General features: G+C 34.4%; 2 protein-coding genes across 4 annotated transcripts in view; both read right to left on the bottom strand.

The window, feature by feature from the left end:
• Window positions 1–24,997, bottom strand: part of sergef (secretion regulating guanine nucleotide exchange factor) — a 168,593-nt gene that overhangs the window by 24,727 nt on the left and 118,869 nt on the right. The gene's annotated exons all lie outside the window — the stretch shown is intronic.
• Window positions 1–24,997, bottom strand: part of camk1db (calcium/calmodulin-dependent protein kinase 1Db) — a 43,786-nt gene that overhangs the window by 15,062 nt on the left and 3,727 nt on the right. For all 3 annotated transcript variants that reach the window (XM_056451738.1, XM_056451739.1, XM_056451740.1), the window contains exons 2-5: window positions 8,866–8,997; window positions 3,006–3,080; window positions 750–888; window positions 383–512 (exon numbers count right to left, since the gene is read on the bottom strand). In XM_056451738.1, the coding sequence (XP_056307713.1) occupies window positions 383–512; window positions 750–888; window positions 3,006–3,080; window positions 8,866–8,997 (476 nt within the window). The remainder of the gene's footprint in view (window positions 1–382; window positions 513–749; window positions 889–3,005; window positions 3,081–8,865; window positions 8,998–24,997) is intronic.

Below are 24,997 nucleotides of genomic sequence, written 5' to 3'. Positions count from 1 at the left end.
TTTTGTATATTTTTGAGTTGCTCTGTTAAAAAGTTTTACTGAAAAATTCAACAAAAAGACTTATCTACTACTAAGTGTATTGTCTTTCTATTTCTAAAGATGTTCACTGACTAAACTATTATTTAAATAAATGTATCTGTTTAATAAATCTTTTTTTGTTCAAGTGTACACCATAATATATAACCTATATTCATTAAAAGATATAAAAATGTTCATTTTCAAAATGAGATGAACTCATTTCTGTTGAGCACTGTTCATCTTAGTGCATACAATTATGCAAAGAAGAAAAATAAATAAATAAAAATAACATTTAAATAAAATTACTACCATTTTCACATTCAATGCAGATTCATACTGATATTTAACATTTTGCCAGCCTTACCCACATATCCCGGCGTCCCGCAGGCTGTGGACATGATGTCATTGGCTGCGCCCTCCATCTTGGACAGCCCAAAATCACTTATCATAATCTTGGACTCCTCATGTGGGTTGAAGTACAGCAGATTCTCCGGCTGTCAGGAGACAAGAGAGAGAGAGAGAGAGAGAGAGAGATTAGGTTATAAAGTCACTGAGAGTTATTTACGCCGTACGTCTTGTTTCCACTGTGGTGAAAGTGAGTGATCACGACGCGGTGACCTTTCACGTCTCCCGGTTCAACTTCACGTATAAACTGCATATGACGACACTGTATATCTCAGTGTTATTGATTCGTTTTGTTGTGAAGGAAATCAGTCAGGGGAAATCATCACCTTCAGGTCTCGGTGGACAATCCCGAGTGAGTGCAGGTAATTTACAGCATCCAGAACTTGTTTGATTAATGCACTGGCGTCCTGCTCCGTGTAAAAGCCCCTCTCCACAATGCGATCAAACAGCTCGCCGCCTGACACTCTGGAAAATACAAGAAATCATGTATTTTTTCATCTCAGTTATTCGGAAAAGACTTAATTACATAAGCAAATACATTACACAATAAATAGCATCTTAAACATACTACTGTTTAAAGTTTTTTTAAAGTTAAATTTTGGCCACTAGAAGGCGTGTATTCACAACAAACAAAGATGTAATTTGATGATGCAGTGACTGAGAGTGGAATCATGGCAGTTGTGGCCTTCATTACATCATACAGGACTCCTGTAGAAATCATGTTCTTGGATGAGCTTAAGTATTCAACACTTAATATTACTTATTATCATGGTAGTATAAAGCAGAATAAGACAGTTTACCACTTCCGGTTCAGCTTATTAAATCTTAATGTTTCCCTGTTTTCTATGAAACCAAACCAGAAAATGAATTGAACTTAATTTCTCTGGATTTCAAAATATTTGGGATAATGCAGGTACATAAGTCAGCGCATATATATATATATATATATATATATATATATATATATATATATATATATAAAAAGACTGTTCAATTGGTTTATGGATATTTTAATGAAAAAAACACAACAAATCTTACATATTGTGCATATAAAGGTTTGGGGTTAGTGAGCTGTTTTTAAACTAAACCAAAACAAAAAAAAATCCCAAACAAAAAGCAAAGCAGCCAAAGATAATATAAAAAAAGCCAAACCAAATCAAATCAAACAATCAAACAAACAAAAAACTGAATAAAAACTCAAACCGAACCTAAACACAAGCCAAATTAAAACATCCTAAAAACCAAACAAAGACCAAACCAAGGAAAATCTAGCTAAAAAAAAAGAACAACCAAAAGAAACAAAAAGCCAAACCAATCGAAACAAAACCAAACAATAACCAACAACCAAATACCAACAAATAACTAGCCAAAGCAATCAAAGACAAACAAAAAACAAGCAAAAAAACAAACCAAGCAAAATCAAACAAAACTAAACAAAACAAAAAAGCAAAAAAGACAAACAAACAAATAAAATCCAAAACAAATCAAACTAAATAAAATCAAATCAAAACAAAAAAGCCCCCCCCCAAAAAAAAAAGAATGACAAAGAAACAAAAAGCTTAATTAATCGAAACACAGCCAAACTAAAGAACAACAAATAACTAGCCAAAGCAACAAAAGACAAAGACAAAAACAAGCAAAAAACCTAAACCAAGCAAAATTAAACAAAACTAAACTAAAAAGAAAAACCAAACAAATACAAAACAAAACCAACCAAAACAAAGCCAAACCAAATCAAAGCAAAAAAAAGCTAAAGAAAAAAAGAATGACAAACAAACAATCAATCAAAACAAAGCCAAATCAAAGAACAACTAATAACTAACCAAAGCAATCAAAGACAAACAAAAAACAAGCAAAAATTACTAAAACTAAATTAAAAGTAAACAAAAAAGAAAAAACAAACAAATCAAACCAACCAAAACCAAAAAAGAACAACAAACAAACAAAAAGTCAAACCAAAACAATCAAAACAAAGCCAAACCAAATAAAAAAATCAAATACCCAGCCAAAACAATCCAACACAAACAAAAAAGCTATCAAGCAAAACAGCTAGACCAAATCAAATAAACCAAAGCAAAAAGCCAATCCAAAACAAACCATAACCAACTGAAAAAGCCAAACCAGAATAACCAAATCAAACAAAACCAAATAAAAACCAAATGCCTAAACTAAACCAAACAAAACAATAAAACAAAACCCTCGATAATCAAATCTGGTTCAAAACTACTCAAAATTCAAAACCAAATAAAATGTTTTCATGTGTAAAAGCTATAGCGATTATCAAAGGAGATCATCTGATATTAAGATCAACAAAATGATTTCAAACAGCAGCAGCAGGCTTGGGCAAATCTCAGAATGAAATCTGGCTCATTTTCAAGTCATTAGTCGGACGTTTCACAGGATGTTGAACTGGAATGTGAATCGAAATGACAGGAAGAGGAATTCCTGGATGCCAACTCAAAAATGCTCATCAGTCACACACAACAGATGAGTTTTTAGGTGTTTTATGTTTCCGCCTTTAAATCACATTGTTGGGCTCCATGTCAAAGACTCATTAATTAAAGCACAAACAGACTACTCACAGTTGCATGATTAGATATAAATGACTGGGGCTCTCGTAAATGTCTTCCAGGGCCACGATGTTCTCATGCTTGATCCTGAAAAGAACAGACAAAATATTTGATCAATTATAATGAAGCGGAGACGCACTTGAGTGGATTATGAAGACTTTGTTTTGGATGGCTGATGTTTGGTCCTATTAAAGATTCCCAAACACATTGATCCGATATACTAAGATATTCTGTTTATGCTGAGGATGAAAAATAACAGCCTTTGACATATTCAGATGTTTAGTTTGTTGCTTATAAGCTGCTAAACTAACAAAGATTCATCAATTTAAGCAGCCTTTACTCCAGTCAGTGTCACGTTTCTTTATAAATTATTTAATTTGCTGCTCAAAATTCTGTTGAAAATCGTTTGGATGTTTATAAGTATTTTCTGGAAACTATGATACATTTTTCTAGACTCTAACACAGACTAGAAAGATCGAAAAAACATTTACTGAAATATATACATTTCACAATATTGTATATTTTTATACAACAGTTCTGTCTGGCTGATAGCAGTGCGGTATTCCCGTAATAACAGCACTCGTCCAGCTTCTTCACTCTTGTGTATTACTCCGCCACATAAGCTTGTTATACTGAGCAAACAGAGCAAAGACGGTTGATGTTCCGCCACAAGATGGCGACAGAGAAGATGTAATAGGTCTTTAGGGGAGAAAAACTCTGCGTAAATTTGAAACTACAGCTGATCAAATCATTCTAAATCAGGTAAGTGAAATTCTAAGTTGATCTCTCTTTTGTATTTTGTAGTGCTGTATTTATATCATAGTAATCTGGTAGTGTTTGCTTTGCTTTGGCTTTTTCGGGATTAATTATTGTGATATCCTGATTGCAACAGAGAAATACTGGGAAATGTCTGTAGACTAATGGCATTTCATTCCGTTCAGGCTTATAATCGTAAAATGTGAGCAAAATCACCTGTTTTGCGATCACTTTACGCATTACGAGAATCATTCAAAAACAAGCTCTAAAGTGACGTTGGTGCAGCAGATGTGAATGAATAGAGGAAGAAAGTAGTTCCTCTTACAAAAGGGTTTTTGAGACTCTCTGTGTTTGATTTTCTATTTTATAGACACGATTATGCTGCCGAACTGTTGTATAAACGCAATATCACACTTGTAGCAGTGCGATATGGCTGTACATCATCACTGGTAGGACACCAAGGCACTCGGCCTATGGCCTCGAGCCAACACACGCTTCCCACCAGTGCTGCTACTCATGTGATATTGCTCATATATAGACACATTGTTGGACTCAATTCATAATTTGGAATCATAAAGCCTAAACATAGCCCTAACCCTAACCCTAATAAGTAGACAATTTACATATATGTATATTTTGTTTAATTATTAATTTTAGAACTTAATACTTAAAACATTTTAATCAAAACTGTGTGCATATACAGTGTGATTAAGCTCTTTCAAAATAAATATATAAATAAATGCTAAAACAGTGCTTTAGATGGTCCAAAAAAGGGACAGCAGCATAAACTAATCAATATAAGATCAAGTAAAAACAATAAATAAATACAAAATTGATACAATTTAATATATAATAATAATATTATTGTTTTAATAATACAAGCATAATATACAATTCAATAAAAACTAATGTTTGGACAGCCTACAAATGGACAGAAGCGTCATTTTATTAGAATTTTTTAAGCTATATAAAACATTAAATAATAAAACAAATACATTACAAAATTACAAAAAACAGTACATTTTAGATACCTGCAAGGGAACAGAAGCATAAAAAATACACACACAAAAATCAATACAACTAAATAAATAAATAAGAAGAATATTACTGTTTTAATAATACAAGTATAATATAAAATGTAATAAAACAAGTGTTTAGACAGCGCACAAAGAGCCAGAAGCATCATTTTATTTGATTTTAATTTTTTAAAGCTATTTAAAATAATAAATAATAATAATAATAATAAATAAAATTAAAACGGTACAGTTTTAGATACATGCAATGAAACAGAAGCATAAAATAGTACAAAAAAACCCAAAACAATTAAATAAATAATAAAAAATATTATTGTTTTAATTATACAAGCATAATATACAGTACAATTCAATAAAAAGTACTGTTTGGACAGCCTTCAAAGGGACAGAAGCATCATTTTATTGTATTTTTATTTATTTTTTTTATATTAAATAATAATACATTTAAATTAATAAATAATTAATAATTCATTCATTCATTCATTTTATTTTCGGCTTAGTCCCTTTATTAATCTGGGGTCGCCACAGCGGAATGAACCGCCAACTTATCCAGCATATGTTTTACGCAGCGGATGCCCTTCCAGACACAACCCATCACTGGGAAATAATTAATAATAAATTAATCAAATTAAAACAGAGTTTTAGATGCCCTCAAAGGGACAGAGGCATAAATCAATACAAAAACCAATAAAACTGAATAAAACTTTGGACAGCCTATAAAGAGACAGAAGCCTAAAATAAATCTAAAACAACATCGTAACTGTAAGCCTTTAAGCAAACCTTTCTGGATCATAACATTTTAAAGACTCTTTGCTTTAGCTTTACTCCGTTGTGTTCAAACTTTGGCGACGTCTCTTTCTGAACAGTGTCTTATGTTGTTCTGCCTGCTGTGTCTTGAATCCAGCGGCGGTGTTTTACCTCACCAACGTTTTGCCTTTCTTTTTTTTTCACCCTGACAACAGCAGACCTGCGCTCGGCCTCAGCGCGCGTGAATAGCGAGGTCTGCGGCGGAGGCCACATGAATCATCTGTACGGCCTTTAAAACACTCGCCAGGCTTTGACAGGGACAGGTAGGAGGCAGCGAGAAGGAGAACAACTCAAAACTCCCACTAACAGCTGCCTTTCAACTGACGGAAAGCATGTGATGGGTGCCGGGTTTGTTGTATTTTAAGGCCAGGCACCGCAGGCTAAAACACTGCTTTTCTAGGCATCTGTCGGTTTTTGAGATATTGAGCGTCTGGGATTTTCATGAAGTGTTCGTTCAGGCTAATGTAAAGAAAACAGCCAAAAATTAAGGGTTTCTTTTGTTACACTTGATCAATTTGTGTGGGTAGATTTCAATTATGGTGCATACTTTTAAAGGCTGTTTTCTCAAAATGAGTCATAAATCTCTTGCATAACACATAGATGTAATATATGCAAATTACATATATGATATACAAGTTCATATTTAGATTTTACATATATAAATAAAAATGTATACACACATAAATATATATACACGCACACGTACACACATATATATATATATATATATACACATACATATACATATATATATATATATATATATATATATATATATATATATATATATATATATATATATATATATATATATCTCACATATACATATACACATACATACATATACACATACATACATATATATATATATACACGTCAGGACCATTGTTATTGTTTACATCCCTCAAAATGGTGTACAAGTAACAGTGCGATGTGGCTGTGTATCGGCGATGGTGGGAGGCGTGCATTGGCATGAGGCCACCACCCACCAGTGATGATATACAGCCACATCGCACTGCTACTCGTGTGATATTGCGTTTATACAACAGTTCAAAGGCATAATCGTGTATATATATTTATGTGTGTATACATTTTATTTGATATATGTAAAATCTAAATATGAACTTGTATTTCATATATGTAATTTGCATATATTACATCTATGTGTTATGCAAGAGATGTATGACTCATTTTGAGAAAACAGCCTTTAAAAGTATGCACCATAATTGAAATCTACCCACACAAATTGATCAAGTGTAACAAAAGAAACCCTTAATGTTGTATTTTGGCTGTTTTCTTTACATTAGCCTGAACGAACACATCATGAAAATCCCAGACGCTCAATATCTCAAAAACCTTTTTCTTTTTATATACACGATTATGCCTTTGAACTGTTGTGTAAACGCAATATCACACGAGTAGCAGTGCGATGTGGCTGTATATCACCACTGGTGGTGGCCTCATGCCAATGCACGCCTCCCACCAATGCCGGTATACAGCCACATCGCACTGTTACTTGTACACCATTTTGAGGGATGTAAACAATAACAATGGTCCTGACGTATTTCCTGTTTTACATTTTCAATTTCCATTCCATTAGCTTCAGAGGGTCCAAAAACTTCCATATATTGCTAAATAATGTTACGACAACTGTTAAAACATCAAGTTCTGATTGAACCGCCTCTTGTTACAGATGTGAAATAGTTTGACAACAAGCAGGAAATGTTCATAGGCCAACAACATCACCACATTGCAAACTGCATAGCCAACAACATCACCACAATGCAATGGTCTACATATATATATATATATATATATATATATATATATATATATATATATATATATATATATATATATATATATATATATATATATATACATATATATATACATATATACATATATATATATATATATATATACACATACATACATACATACATACATACATACATACATACATACATACACACACATACATATAAATATATATGTATATTAATAGATATATAGATTTTTTATTTACTTTTTTTTTTGTTTTTTTAGGACAACAGTATCTCCAGTAGAAAAAAATATACAAAGATGCCATTTTTAATCTGTCTTTTTGAAACTATGAAGACTGCAGAAGTCAATGATTCATTTGAATTATTCAGCCTGACATGTTTACTTCTGTTTACTGTGTTCAAAGTGGAAAAACGTTTTGGTTTTATTAGTATCTGCGAGGTCTTAAAAAGTCTTAAAATTTCGTAAAAAAAAACAACTAAATTTAAGCCCTTAAACGTATTAAATTCACTGAAATATGCTGTTGTGGGTCTTAAATACTTTTTAACAGGTCTTAATTTTCCCTAATTGTCCATGTAAAGCTATGGCCAATTGGTGCAACCAACAAATCCATAAAAAAAAAAAAACTTTAACAAAATTAACATTTATTAAATATTTAGCAATATGCTTTAATTGTCTTCCTTACATCCTTACAATAACATTTGTTTAAAAGTTCTCCATGTTTCATGCATACATTTATGTTGTGCATAAACTTTATTATAGCTTTTTTAAAAGAAAGGTTATGCTAATAAAAATATTTATGTATATAACTAGAGTTTGCTTGTTTTGACACATTATTTAAAATATGTGGCTAAGAAATAACTGAGTTTTAATTTTAACAGGGCTTTTTTTTTTTAAAACCCACTGGTTATTACTAAAAGTTATTAGAGCTTTGACATGAGAAAGTCTGAAATTTCATTCATAATGGTCTTACAAATCTTAAATTTGACGTGATGAAACCTGCAGAAGCCTTGTTTTTACCCAGACATTTAAAAAGAATATATTTTAGAGCAGTAATCACTATACCATCAAACCGTGAAATTTTTATCCAAGATTATCATCCCGTCAGAATCTTATACCGACTTATGCCTAGAAAAAGAGCTTTAATAATTGAGTACAGTACAAATTATAACATAATAAACTGTGAGAGGGGGAAAAAGTAAATAAATAATTACATTGAAAATAAAATAATCGTTCAATAATTGAAATCAATGTAAAGTGTTCAATTAATCGAGGTGGTTGTCATGTCATCAGCCATATTCATAAGTATTCATTTTTGTTTAGTTTTCGTTTCAGTCAGGGACAGGTAGGAGTGATGGGCGAGAGGAACAGCTGCGACTTCCACTAACAGCAGCTTTTGAACTTTAGCATTTTCCTGGGTCGCTGGAGAAAGTCGTGTAAAGCATGTAATGGCTGTCGGGTTTGTTATTTGAAGCTTTTAGAAGACTTACTTCCTCAGCACTGCAATCTCGTTTTCTATTCCGCTCTCTTTTCCTCTTAGTGCTTTTTTGGGGATGCATTTGACGGCGTACATCTCTCCCGTGGCCTTCTCCTGGGCCAGGACCACCTCTGAAAACGCCCCGCTGAGAAGAGCAGAGAAACAAAAGGGTGAGATGTAAAAAAAATTAGTGTCTGGAGATTCTTGGAGGACAGAGATAAAATACGGTGCTTGAAAGGGTACACTTGGAATCAAGTGAAAGAAACCACTTTGAATCTAATAGTGCTGTCAAACAAATAATCGGGATTAATCACATTGAAAATAATGTTTGTATTTACATAACGTGTGTATAATCACTGTGTATTAATATTGTGTTTATATAAATAAAACATATGTAAAATACAAAGAAATACTAAAACTAAATATGTATTTATATATAATTTGTATTAGACAGAAATATTTAATTTAGAAATATAAATAAGCATTTTCTCATATATATTTATACACCATGTTGTAAAAAAAAAATTAAGCAATGATATATCATACAAAAATAAGACTATGTACTACAGGAATTAGAATGACTAAATTTGGTACATCAATAACAGAGCAATCTGTGCATCAGAATAATCCTTTTATTCACTTTCCTTGGCGATGGCGTAATGATGATGTATTTATTTTTAGCTGCGTAAGGCTTAAATAAAAATAAAAAAAAGATGAAAGGTTTACAAGAACTGAAAGGCTACAGCTTCACGTTTTTTTCATGAATACTTGTGGGCGAAAATTGATTGCACTGGATCAGTATGTGGTGTGGCGGGGAGTGGTCGTCCGCGCACTGCCCATACTGTTGAAAATATCCCCACTGTCGAAGCCATAGTACTGAGCCAAGACGACACAGAAGAAGAAGGTAATGCGGTGATATAAATCAGGTGAAGTGAAAAACGTATACTGGAATAACAGAATTATTTAAATATTTCCTCAGTTTTCCATCTAATTACAAAATATAATTAAAGTTGGAGGTATTTTGATGAAACTCTGACAGAATCAATTTTGCTTGGATTTTTTTTTATACATGGTGTATACACAGTCAGGTCCCATAACAAGTGGGAGGTTCATATGCAAACTGTATTTCCACACAGGTGACCTGATTTGAATGTAAATACATCAGATTAGTATATATATATATATATATATATATATATATATATATATATATATATATATATACACACACACACATACACAAATCAGAATTATTAGCCCCCTTTGAATTTTTTTTTTTTTTTTTTTAATATTTATGTTGTGATAAATATTTATAATATAATGATGTTTAATAGAGCAAGGAAATTTTCACAGTGTGTCTGATAATATTTTTTCTTCTGGAGAAAGTCTTATTTGTTTTATTTCAGCTAAAATAAAAGCAGTTTTTAATTTTCTAAAATTATTAGCCCCTTTAAGCTATATATTTTTTTCCGATAGGCTACAGAACAATCCATCATTATACAATAGCTTGCCTAATTACCCTAACCTGCTTAGTTAACCTAATTAACCTAATTAAGCCTTTAAATGTGACTTTAAGCTGTTTAGAAGTGTCTTGAAAAATATCTAGTCAAATATTATTTACTGTCATCATGGCAAAGATAAAATAAATCAGTTATTAGAAATGAGTTATTAAAACTATTATGTTTAGAAATGTGTTGAGAAAATCTTTCCGTTAAACAGAAATTGGGGGAAAAAATAAACAGGGGGACTAATAATTCAGGGGGGGGCTAATAATTCTGACTTCAACTGTATATATACATACACACACACACACACACACACACACACACATACATATATATATATATATATATATATATATATATATATATATATATATATATATGTGTGTGTGTGTGTGTGTGTGTGTGTGTGTGTGTGCAAAATTCATATACTGTATGCATATATATATCATGTAAATACAAGCTTCTAATCGTTTGACAGCATATAAGTTATATATATATCACGTCAAGTACAAGTGATAGAACCTTAATTTAAAATAACATTATAAGTATAAGTAAATATAAATAAAATGTAAATGTTTTAAAAAGCCTACATAGGGACAGAAGCATAAAATAAATAAATAAATGTTGTTTTATACAGCCTACAGATAAAAACCTACTGAATTAAAAGAAAATGTAAAAAAATATAATACAAAGTTATACAAATATCACCGTTTTAGACAAGCGATTGGGATGAAAAACTTAAAATGATATAATTAAATTAAAATGAAGTTAAAATAAGTAGTTTGACAGCCTACAAAGAGAGAGAAAAGTAAGTTATACTGTACATTTATGAAATAAACTCTGGGTATTTTACAGCCTACAAAAGCATAAGGATAAAGTAGTAAGATAAACAAAAAAATTAAATAAAACACAACATTAAAATTGTAGTGCTTTAGGCAGACATAAGGACAAAATAACAACAACAATAATAGTAGTACATTTCACTACTGTAAAAAAATACAATTACATAGTAATAAAAAAAATTTCACCATATAATATATATATGTATATATATATATATATATATATATATATATATATATATATATATATATATATATATATATATATATATATATATATAATTTTTCAAAAATGTGGTGTTTAAAAGCTTATCCAGGCCCACTCATACACATTAGCGTCTCTGCTTCTGCTTCTTGCGGGATGTTGTATCATATGCACTATGTGTAATCAGTTGGCCACTGTGGTTTGCAGCTAAGCCTTTATTGGTCACTGAAAATCCGCTGTAATCCTTCAGCACACACACACACACACACACACACACACACACATGCATGCACACACACATTTACAAACACTGACACGAGCGGATCGCAAAGCCTGGAACAAAAGGCCTCTCCTCAAGCGCTTGATCAAACACACGGCCTGGTGATTCGCCAAAATCAAGCATTTCATTTATCATCTGTTTCATAAAGCAAGACACTGCAGGCGGAAACACACTGCTTTTTCATGCCCTTGCCAGAGTTGAGATTTTAGGCTTTTCATAAAGTGTTTGTTTAAGTCTAATGTAAAGAAAACATCCAAAATACATTTTAAGTGTTTCTTTTCAATCGGTGTCTGTAGATTTCGATTACAATTTGTATTTTTAAAGGCCGTTTACTCAAAATGAGACATAAATCTCCACTTATGTACACCAAACTACACCACTTTATTTACGGTATATCTACTGCAAGTTCTGTCTAACGTTTTTTACAATGGGATATATTTTATACTAAATCTGCCTGATTATTTACAGTATTATATTCTGCCAAAAACATTCATTCATTCATTTTCTTTCGACTTAGTGCCTTTACTTTATTAGGGGTGGCCACAGCGCAACCCAACTTCAATATGAATAATAATTGCAGGGCTCGAAATTGCGATCCTTTTTATGCGACCTCAAAATATATTTGGGAGCATTTGTGCGAGTGCATAAAATAGTTGACCAAAAGTGTGACCAGTTTTCACAGTAAAATGTTCACCGCATGCGCGGATTTTGGAGACTTTCACGCATTAAGCATCTTTGCACCTAAAAACGCCAAACACAGCGCTCAGGAATGGTTTAACACAGTTGACATGTCAACTTGCTGCAGTAAACAAAGCCTGCAATGCTCGTCCCGCCTTCAAGCTTTTCTTATTGGCTCTCACTGCGCTAGAACAGAACGCAAATGGATTTGGTTAATATCAGCTGTCAATCACTCAGTTTAGACTGGTATCTACAGCCGTGAAAATGTAACTGTACATTCACACCGAAAGCGGCGAGAGTAGCCGGAAGTCATTCATTTTCAATGGGAGCAGGCGGCGATAAGCAGCTAGCGAGGAGCGGCGCGGTGCATCTTCGCCGGTGTGGAAAGTTGAAAACATGTCAACTTTATGGTTATGAGCTATGATGCAGTTCGGTAGCAAGCAATCGGGATGTAGAAGTCCACCACTTGAGAGAAGTCCAGAGAACACAGACCTGTGAACTTTGGTTCCGACCACACTTGTTCCCAAGGGTTTGACCATAGAGTGTTTGTCGGATTTTCAATTATTTACGATATTTTCTAACAGGGACATACTTTAAACAGTTACTAGCGAGTTATTGATGTTATATATTATTTTTTTCTTTAAAAAAAGTGTGAATCTCATGCTAACTATAACAACAGTGCAAAAAAGTATTGCTGCTTCAGAATACTTCAGATATATGGACATATTGGATAAGTGGAGCAAAGCCACAGCACAAGCAGCAACTAGAACTTCCAATGTTAAATGAATTTGATAAAAAGTGCGCAACATTTTCACGCTAGAAAGCCTATTTTTAGGTGGGAATGTAACTGATTTGCTGATATGCTGCAATGGCTCCTTAAAATACAAGCTCAATTTAGCAAATTTTGACGCTCTCACCACCTTCGGTGTGAACGTACAGTAAAGGTTTGGATACAAGAGAATGAAAACAACACTGACAGATTTAGTTTTAGAAACCACTTAAAGTTACAAATAATGGCACATCTGATTAGTGATCATGTAGTGGATGTTAATCCAGCATTTACACTTTTCGAAGAGTGGATAAAAGACCTCCAGTGGTTAAAGTCCGCTATGAAAATGACTAAAGCGTTCACTGTAAAGCCGGTGGGATGGAGTTTGCAGGTAACAGTGTTTGCCACATCTACACATTTTAAGCACGAGATGTTCTAACGTTATTTAATCCTTCATTTAATCGTCACGATGCTGTCAGTCATACGACTGGCACCGCGTTCACCATCGCTAAAGAGCATGCATTAACTGAGATTAAGTGAAGTTTCATAAACTAATTTCGAGAGGAGCACGTGATATGATTGAGCACGACTGGCCGCTCATCTGTAATCAGTAATAATCCAATCAGAGTGATGCTAGTTTGCTATAAATTGATTATTTTTTTCCTACTGCTCTATCTTCGTTTGGAAGAATCCCCCCTTCCACCCCATCTCCTCCTTTTCCTCCCTTTTATAAAGGGGGAGCTTTCGAGACCTACCTGATCTCGGATCTCCTGATATGCTTATTGACCGGGCGGGAGCCCTGGGCTCAAATATCTCCGAGCTCAGGGTTCTCTCCCGGGACAGCATGCCAAACCTGCTTTAAACGCCAAGCATATCTAAGTGGGAACTCTTGAAACTAATATTGCAGCTCATGAAAGACCGTTATTGCTATGACGTGTGCAAATAATAAGTTATATGTCAATATCATCTGTGCAATATCAGACATCACCCGTGAGAACAGCACAGTTATTATTGTTAATTCAGTTCATCTCATTCACGTCAAGCAGTGTGTGCAGTGCCGGTGAGCGCATGCAGATTTTTGTTTGTTTGTTAGTTTTGATTAGTGTTGACTTCAAATGCAATAAATCTGTTAATACAAAACGTTTAGTAACTGTGGTCATAATTTTTGGTGGATGCGACTAAAATTTGTCCGGTGCGCCTACATTTTTGAAGCTAGATGCACCGGTGCTACCAAGAAAACAGGTTAATTTCGAGCCCTGGCTTGGTATACTTACTGTTTTTAAATTACTGTGGGGGTTGGGGTATAGGGGTGGTGGTTAATAAAATACAATTAATGGATAATTTAATAAATAATATAAATAAATTCCGGGTCACAGCTGTATCCCTTCTAGCAGCAACCGCTTGATGCAGGAACCCAGCTTTCCCATCATGCATCAGTGGTTACTCAGACGATGTAACAAAAACAAGCAAGTCTGGCTAATTATTATGAACACTACTACTTTTTAAAAGGTCCCATGAAATTAAAATAAAGATATGTAGATGTTAGTATCAGTATTGTTAGTTTTTAGGATATCTATAAGCTAGTGTGCCTCAAAACAGTTAAAAAATTCGCGTTTAGAAGATATAAAACTGATATAAACATGTAAAGCTTGTAGTTTGTCACTTCCGCATAAATGCATCAATGGTTTTATTCACGTTACCTCATACTTCAGTTTCTCATCAAATATTATCCAATCAAATGCTCTCTAGTATCTGACATGCCCCGCCCCCTTCAAGATGCTTCACATTTAATGCGCTTGAGCTCAACTACCCTCACTGTCAGAGCGGTGATAAAGCAAAACCCAGTTGGCAGTTTGTTTTTTTTTTAAAGGGGAGGAGCTACACTATGTCCCACCCTCTCTTCGCATTTCGGTTGAGATTACGTCAAACATCGAATTAAAATGCACATTTCAAAGCAAATAACAGACCTTTAACTTGCGCAAATTAATTCCCGCTACATTGTAAATTTTGATTTCACACAGACTTTAAATTGTAAAAATAAACCAAGCCTCATCTGCGATTGAGACGTAATCCTTCAGGAGGTTGAATGCAGTGAGTCACTGGCCAAGAGCCCAGCAGGTTGATGTGTTTTTGTACGCTGTGTGTTCATATGAGCGTGTGTGAGATTGCAGTGGGCGCAGCGTTCAGCTCTGAAAGGATTAAACTAGAAGAAAAAACGACAGCGTGGGGTTTGAGAGAGTGCATTAAACATCAGATTCAACACATATGCAATTCAGACACCTTCTAGGCTCCAAACATCAGAGGTGTTTTCCAGGGCGCAAAAGTGTTACGGGTGGATGACAGAAATGTTGCTAGGTGATTGTTCTGTGCTTTTTTTTATGAGGTTTGTTGTGCAGTCGCCGGGGAGTTATGAGTGGTTGCTTGGTGATTGATTGATGGACCAAGCCAGAAAAACAGTTAATTTGGTTGTTTTGGGAAGTATAATTGACATCGCGAAAAACAAAAAAATAAAACAAAACCCATAATTTGAGGCATTCAATTTAACAAGTGGCGCAAAAAGATTAATAAAATAAAAATAAATACCAATTTTTGAGTGATGTGTGGAAGATAAAAATACAATTATTTGATTCTTTATTTCAACAATCATTTAGCATGAGAATATAAAGAATAATTTGCGTAATTTCAACAACAAACAAACAATAAATGGACAAGATTCAACAATAAAATTAAATAAAAATAGTTAGATGATTTCAACAAGCATTTAGCATGCAGCAGATACACATAAACACACATGTTGGTATTGGTGGTTTACGAGGACTGTTCATAGGCGTAATGTATTTTATACTGTAAAAACCGCTTGTTATATGGACCTTCAACACTCCTGTTCCTAAACCAAACCCCTCACAGAAAACCTGTGGCAATTTCTGAATTTCATAAGACCCCACAAAGTATATTTTTACAATTCTGAATTACAAGGACACCGGGCATGTCCTCATAAACCACCAAAAATGGTGTAATACCCATTCAATTCATTTCAATTCAATTCATCGTTATTTCTATAGCGCTTTTACAATGTAGATTGTCAAAGCAGCTTTACATATAGTAAATTGAAACAGTGTCAGTCCAGTTTTCGGTGTTGAAGTTCAGTTTGGTTCAGTTCAGTGTAGTTTAATATTCACTGCTGAGAGTTTAAACACTGAAGAGCAAATCCGGAGGCTGGGAAACGCTGGTAACGCTTGTAAACCCTGAAAACCAGTACACATACACACAAAATCTAATAAAATAATAAAGAACAGAACCCCAAAACAAATCCAAACCAAAATAAAACAAATAACTGAAAAATAAATAAACAAACAAACAAACAAACAAACAAACAAACAAACAAACTAAACTAAACTAAACTAAACTAAACTAAACTAAACTAAACTAAACTAAACTTAACTATAGTTGCAAGCAGCAATTATCAGGGCCAAGCAGCCCAGCAGCCACATCCTAAACAAACAAGGCAACAAACCACAAAGCAACTGGAAAATTCTATTATGTGTTGGCATCATTGGTCTGAGCCAAATTTGGTGGAAATTGGGCTAACGATCTATGGAGACTTCAAAACAACAGATTTTCAAACTAATTTAGGATGGTGGACAGGATGTTGTGTCAATTAGGGAATAAATTTGATCAATGTTCCCTGTTTGATCCAAGGAATCTGCAAGACCAGTCACATAACAATAGCCAAAACTAATCAAAAGTCATTTGAAAAATTTTGCATGATTTCTATTGATTGAGTTTAATTGTTTGTCAATTTGGTGGCTTAAACAGATGTAGTTTGGTCAATGTCAGGTCTAGATCACACACATTAAGTTTGGTTTCAATACTGGCAGCAATACATCAAGTTTGCCCTTCGACATGAATTGAATAACTTTTGGTCTACATGGTCTGATTTTATTTGTTGTGTCAGGCCTCCCACGCCTCCTTGTGGGCCCACTCTGGGTTCACAACATCGCAGTAGCCTATTCGGTTCAAAAGTTATAAAGATAAACATAAGTGAAACTTTGGACAAGTGGTGGCGCTACAGAGTTGGAGTTTGACAGTCTTGTCCTGGTAAAGTCTAGATCGTATAAGCAGCCAGCCGGAAGTCCGATATGCACATTAATATAGCAGCGTTTTTTTATGACACTGTATAACAATAATTTATATTTTTACAGTACTGTGACGGTTGGGTTTGATTTGATTTGATTTGTTTCTTTTCGAACAAAGTATCATACACAAAATATCATTAACAAAAAATACATCTCAACATGGTCGAAAATGGAGTGGGATGAAGCACAAGCTTTAGGGTTGAGCTTCGAGTAGCCGTTAAAAAATACAATTTATTGGGTCATTTAATAGATGACCTAAATAATACTCGGTACAACTACTGTTTTTACAGTGCTGTGACGGTTGGGTCTACGGTTGCGGTTGGAGTAGACGTTAATAAATTACAATAATGGGAAATTTAATAAGTAATATGAGCAATTCTCGTTAACCTCCGGCCGCATCCAACAAACGACTGTCCTCTATCAGTGTGCCAAAATTTGCGCAAATGCTACAAACGGTTAATAGGGCTGCCATAGGCTCCCAGAGCAAAAGAATAAGAAGAAGCGGAAGAAGAATCATAATAATAAGAACCAGAAGGGATACAATAGGTGCCTACGCATCTTTCGGTGCTTGGCCTTTAACTAAACTAAACTAAAAACAAAACAATATAAAATACTTTGATGATTTATTTCAACAAGCATTTAACATACAGCACACACACACACATACGCCTTGGTATTGGTAGTTTACAGGGACACTCTGTAAGCGTTATGTATTTTAGAATACATCCAAAATAAAAATAAAATAAAACAATTAAAGATATAAACAAAACAAAACTTAAAAAACTAAACTAAATTAAAGACAAAACTAATTTACGTGATTGGAAACACTCCCAGCTCAACAAGCACTGTTGGCATTGAGTTGCTGCTGAGTGTTTGGCTATCAGAAGCAGGTTTAAGTGCGCAGAGGAAATCTTCATAGCCACAGGAAGTGTTTATTTAGAAACCAAAAGGCAAATACATGACATACCACACCTTGAGCTAAAGACTAAAGCATGACCGTTAACCCACATCCACTGACCTTTATTTGTTTCGCGTTTTAGCTCTTGTAAACTACATCTGCAACAAAAGCCTGTCAGAAGCAAAAGCCTGTCCTCAGATGCATATGTTTACCATTTACACTCCTGATTTGCATAGCAGGAGGTCATTGAGGAACTGGTTATCATATGTGCAAACGCTGTGGTCCAACACGTCAATGCTTTACAGTAATACTGAAATTCTCATGCAAATGTGAAAGTTTCTGTTGAAGTCTATATGCGGTGTGTGGGATGTGGGTGTAATCACGTATCATGACATGTGGGGGGATTGTCAGATTAGTGTGGAGTTTCTTTAGACTGTATCTGACAGGTTTATTAACTCTTATCGCACACGTTTTGAGTATAGATGGTAAACGATAGCAGATTTTTGCTGAAGTCACAGCACTTAAAGGGATAGTTTACCCAAAAATGGGAAATACCTCATGGTTTACTCTCTCTCATGGGTTTTTTTAAATTTATGAGATGTGTTCTTCGGTTAAACACAAAAGAAGATATTTTGAAGAATGCTGATTGATGGTAGCCACTGACTCCTATAGCGGGAAAAAAACTGGGGAATGGGTGGAGCATTCTTCAAAATATCTTCTTGTGTTCGACAGATGAAAGAATTGATGAAAAAAAATGAAAGGGTGAGTAAATGACAAATTTCACTTTTGGGTGAACTATTTCTTTAAAAAATAATATGACATCGCAAAAATCCAATTTTGAAACGTAATTCGAAAACATAAACAGAAGAAACTGTTAATAAATGGATATTTTTCTAGAAAAGCTGCGTTCCAAATTAGAAATTGACATCACAAAAATAAACGTTTTTTTGTTTTTGTTCAAAAAGGTTTTCTGTGAGATTCATCCATAGAATTATTTTTTTGGATTAATTCTTTTACGAAAATAATTTAACAAATTTATATACTTTTAGTCACTTCCAGAAATAGTCAAAATCCCATTCGATTTAAAAGTTTGCATTCATACAATGGTCCAAACCAGAAGAGGAAAATAATTTGAGCATGCCACAGCCTACCCGAGTATTGTTATTGTATGAAGTGCGAATCATCTCAGACTGGTTTCTTGAACATGATAATGAGTTCACTGTACTCAAATGGCCACCACAGTCACCAGATCTTAATCCAATAGAGCACCTTTGGGATGTAGTGAAACGGCAGATTCGTGCAGCCGACAAATTTGCAGCAACTGTGTGATGCGATCATGTTAATAGGGACTAAAATCTCTAAGGAATATTTCCAGTACTTTGTTGAGTCTAAGCCAGGAAGGGTTAAGGCAGTTCAGAAGGCAAAAGGGGGTCTAACCCGGTACTAGTAAGGTGTACCTAATAAAGTGGCCGGTGAGTGTATATACATCTAATAAGGGATATAATGAAACATTTGGAACGAGAGAAAATCAGATTCTCCCCCTTCTTTCTTAAAAAAATAAAGAAAGAAGACATTCTATAAAATCTGGCAACCTTAATAAATTCTGCTAGAAATAGTTACATTTAAGAGGATTAGACTAATTTAGATTAAAACTGAAGGTCAGTATTTAGTTTTTATTTATTCTTTTTTGTATTTATTTTATTCCTTTATTCATTTTCTTTTCGGCTTAGTCTCTTTATTAATCAGGGGTCACCACAGCGGAATGAACCACCAACTTATACATAACGGATGCCCATCACTGGGAAACAGCTATACACTCTCATTCACACACATATACTACGGACAATTTAGCTTAACCAATTCACCTACATATAGCGCATTTCTTTGGACTTGTGGGGGAACCCGGAGCACACTGAGGAAACTCACGTCAACACGGGGAGAACATGCAAACTTACCACAACTGACCCAGCTGGTTAATTTTTGAAATAATTTATTTTTTGTATTTATCTATTATCATTTTCCTTGTGTATGTATTGTTTGTGTATTGCATCTTTTATTGTTAATTGTTGTGTGAATGTCTGTCGGATCAAATGTGTAAGTCATTGTGTTCTAATGTTTTAAAAAACAATAAAGAAAGCTTAATGAAAGTTTGCATTCAATTTAGTCATTTTAGAAATGGCCCACTGAACTTACGTGACCGTGACCTGAAGTGAATTGAGGAAAAGCGGCCTCTCCACGTGAAAGGTAACAAGATTAAGACTGGCTTCATCTATAATTACCAGATTAACACTACACTGTTTGTATTTTCTCTTTTAGAAATGGCTAAAGAAGCACAGATGGAGTGTGAACAATAGACGCATTTTTTGGAGGACGGATGGGTGAAGATCGAGTGTAGGTTTCTGTTGAGTCACTGTATGTAGGAAAGCCTGAGCTATTTTGGGAAACAAAAGCAGAATTCGGCCACCGTCCTGCAACTAAAACAACAGGTGTCATTGTTTTTGGACAAGCTAAGAAATTTGCTTGATGGAAAATCCCTTTGTGGAGCAAATAATAGAGCATTGAGCATTACTTACAGAGCATGTTTGGTTTTTTCCAGTGTCTAAACATAACTGTGATAAATTTACCTTGTAAACTGTAAACGGATTATGGTTGTCATAGCAACAAGGGTTATTATTTTAGATCATCATACAGTCTCAGAATGCACTGTTATCAGCAGCTTTGTGCATATGTAATCTAATCAGAATATGCATATTGAAATGTGCAAGGTGACATGGTGGTTAGTACTGTCGCCTCACAGCAAGAAGGTCACTGGTTCGAGTTCCGGCTGGTTCAGTTGGCGTTTGTGAAATTTGTGTTCTCCCCATGTGCACGTGGGTTTCCTCCGGGTGCTGTGGATTCCCCCACAGTCCAAAGATAGGTGAACTGAATAAATTAAGTTGGCCCTAGTGTATGTGTGTAAAAGTGAAAGTGCATGGGTGTTTCCCAGTACAGGGTTGCAGCTGGAAGGGCATCCGCTGTGTAAAACATTTGCTGGATAAGTTGGCGGTTTATTCCGCTGTGGCGACCCCTGATGAATTAAGGAACTAAGCAAATTTGTGTGTCCTGGTTTTTGGAAACATCTGTGTGCCGTTTTACAGTTTAGAGACTCTGAAAGCTGAGTCTGGAAAATCTTGTGTAAGGCGTATTAGAGAATCTGTTATGTCATCTTCAGGATCGGAAATCCTAGAGAGATAATCCAAGTTAAACGCGCTCTAGATTTATGCTCAAATCTAATTTAGCGCACACCATGCAACAGCTTTTAATGGTCAAATGGAATTTTTTGTTTGTACTAGCCCATGAGCCCTAAAATAACGAAGCCAGTGACTCGCGACCCCCAAATTCCGGTTATGATAAATATTGTTGTCTGAGTAATTATATAGTTGCACACACAACAATAGGCTTACATAAACACGAGCATATTGACAACACAAAATAGTGCAACAGTCTAACAACCATATCACTTTTATAATTATTTATTACATTGTTTAACTTATTAACCTCAACTAATGAGACTGGTGGACACAATGTTTTCAGCACAGGTCTATTCTTTAATTTTGCAGACCGACACTCATCATCCTCAATATTCAGTTGTGTCCTGTATTTATTTTTAATGTATTTGATTGCCATAAAGGTGTCAGAAAGTTTAATCTGGTGCTATAAAATCAATCTGCTGCAGCTGATGCTATTGCTGTGCTGTTAATCTAACGTAAACGCAACAATCCTATGAAAAAAATTATAATTTAAAGGCTGACGACTTTTAATTTGCACGTTGTTGTGTTTTGACTATTAAAAACTACTATTTTTTTATCTTCGGTGGGTTATGATTAAATAAGGTAGTTCTAATAATAAATAAAAAAAAATCTTAAAAAGCTTTTTTTAACAAACTAGGCTATATAATATACACACTACCATTTAAAAGTTTGGAGCTGTAGGAAGCACCTTATAATGCATCTATTTGATAATAAATACAGTAAAAATATGAATACTGTGGAAATATTAGAGAAAGAAGAGTGTTTCAACAGGTGGTTGAACCCACTCACCTGTTTAAGACCCACTTCATAAAAGCACAATGTTTTTTCAATATATATATATATATATATATATATATATATATATATATATATATATATATATATATATATATATATATATATATATATATATATATATATATATATATGGAGTGATTGTAATAAAGTGCAAAACTGGTGGAGGTGTCTGTTAAAGTGTCAGAGAGATGGAAGAGTGTGTTTTCAGGTGGTTTGTCAAGTCCACTCACCTGTGTGAGGCACACTCAGTCTGGGGTTGCCATTTCTGATGAGGCACAAATAACAATGTGCGCTAGCAAAATAAACATTAGAAATTTAGATTTTACGCAATCTTTAAGGATTTTTTTATTCGAAAAATTTGTGTTTCCATCACGCATTCATCATGCGATGCTTCAAAATGCACATGGTGATGGAAACTAGGGCTGGGCGATATGGCAAAAAAATAAATAAATAAATAAAAAAATCACGATATTTATTTTTTCAGTTCAGTCGTTATCGATAATTATCACGATAAATGTCACATTTTTATATCTATCAATTTTAAAGGCTTTTCAGCATTCCAATCCTTTTGTGCAGCTGATTTAACACATTTTGTGAATTTTTTTAGCTGGTTGACAAAATAAATAAGAAAATTAAATAAACAAAAAATGAAATAAACAAAAAAAATATATCATTTTTCAGCATTTACTGTTCAAGTTTTCAACAACCAAAAACATTACTACAAGTTATTGCATATTATTGTTTAACGTAAAACAGGTTTAGAACAAGTTAATTGTGACAGAATTTTCAGTTTTGGATGAACTGTCCTTTTCAATGGCGAGTATGGTGAATTTAGGGTGAAATTCCCTTTAATATATTTTATTTAGGGATGCTAACGATTACTTGATGATCAATTAATTGTCAATATCCCTTTAATCGATAGACCTTATCGATGACTGATTAAGCATGGACATTTAAAGGATAAGTTATGTGCTGCGCTGTGAGACACATCCACAGCTTTATGCATTACATAAACAAGTGTGTGCAGTTTACCTTACACTGTACCTTATGGAGCCACTTGACATTGCAAATTGCGGGACGCACAAAACCCTGTTGTGCGCAGATATCGGTTATTTCTGCGGGTGTTTTAGCCAATTTTATCTATGCAGACTCTCATTTTAAAAATCCCGCAACACGTCCAGACATGCAGGGAGCATCTCCTTTCACATGAGTTTCTGAGTTCTCTCATTCTTCTGACCGAGTTCCAAGTAGCTCCAGAATACTGAAGTTTAGAGATGCTTGTTGTCAACAATGTCTGTGATCATATTATAATTTTTTTTACTTGTTTTTTCCTACTCCTCCAAGTGCAACTGACACTGTAAGACTGTAAACTAATCCAGAAGTGCAGGCTGCAAAATGCCTGTGCAGAATTATGTATAGTGTATGAACATTATCAAGCACTTATCGAACTGTCATTATCGTTTTATCGGAAAAAACAGATATCGTGATAATTATCGTTAACGAATTATCGCATAGCCCTAATGGAAACCCAGCTATGGTCACGTAAACACCATTCATTTCAGCCTGCTCCAAAAATGCACTTGCTTCAGTTTTGCCAAATAATCCTGAAGACCTTGATTAGAAGGTTCAGGTGTGTTTAATTAACGCTGGAGCTGAAATCAGCAGTAAACGGGTCTCCAGGAGGCAGATTTGAAGACCCCTGCTGCGATTCATGCAGCTAATGATGAATTACGGCCATTCCAGCGTCATTATCTGGAAAAAATGACATCATTCAAGCAATATCAGACCATTTCTGCAATGGTGTGTCTAAAACACAATAATCTGAGCATGCAAACAGAGAGAAAGACGTGAGAAAGACTGCATAATTGAAGTCTGTTCCTTTTTGCGATCATATATATAATCCACAGTCAGCACTTTAAAGCTTTGCTGAACCTCAGATGACATGCAGTCAAACAGTCGGATTAAAACAATCATCGCACGTGTTCACACAAGACTGGGTCTCCTGCTGAGATGCAATACTGTATCACAGCTTGGGACATGGAGGCGCTGAGTTTTGGAGAACAGCGCAAACCTATTTCATGCCACTAATAGAGCATCTACACAAATAAAATGTTAACAGGTTGGGATTGGTTTGTTTTCACTAAAGCCGGTGGTAAATCCTTTTGTAAGCGGTATTTGGTGTGCTATTGTAAAAATGTTATGTAATGCAAATCTTCAATGTGTTGTAATGGCTGTCCGTGACCTGAGAAACAAACCTCTTCTGACGTATACATGAAATGTATATATGAAATAGTAAATAAATGACAATAAACAAAAGTTAGTCATAATTTATGCCTGACCATGGTCATATACACTCACCGGCCACTTTATTAGGTACACCTTACTAGTACCCGGTTGGACCCTCTTTTGCCTTCAGAACTGCCTTAATCCTTTGTGGCATAGATTCAACAAGGTACTGGAAATATTCCTCAGAGATTTTGGTCCATGTTGACATGATAGCATCACACATTTGCTGCAAATTTGTCGGCTGCACATCCATGATGTGAATCTCCTGTTCCATCACATCAAGGTGCTCTATTGGATTGAGTCCTGGTGACTGTGAAGGCCATTTGAGTACAGTGAACTCATTGTCATGTTCAACAAACCAGTCTGAGATGATTCACGCTTCATGACATGGCACGTTGTCCTGCTGGAAGTAGCCACCAGAAGATGGGTACACTGTGGTCATAAAGGCATGAACATGG

This window comes from Danio aesculapii, chromosome 25 (assembly GCF_903798145.1).
Source record: "Danio aesculapii chromosome 25, fDanAes4.1, whole genome shotgun sequence".
Classification (NCBI taxonomy): Eukaryota; Metazoa; Chordata; class Actinopteri; order Cypriniformes; family Danionidae; genus Danio; species Danio aesculapii.
Note: the sequence above shows the minus strand (reverse complement) of the source record. Positions and strands in the feature narration are given on the sequence as shown.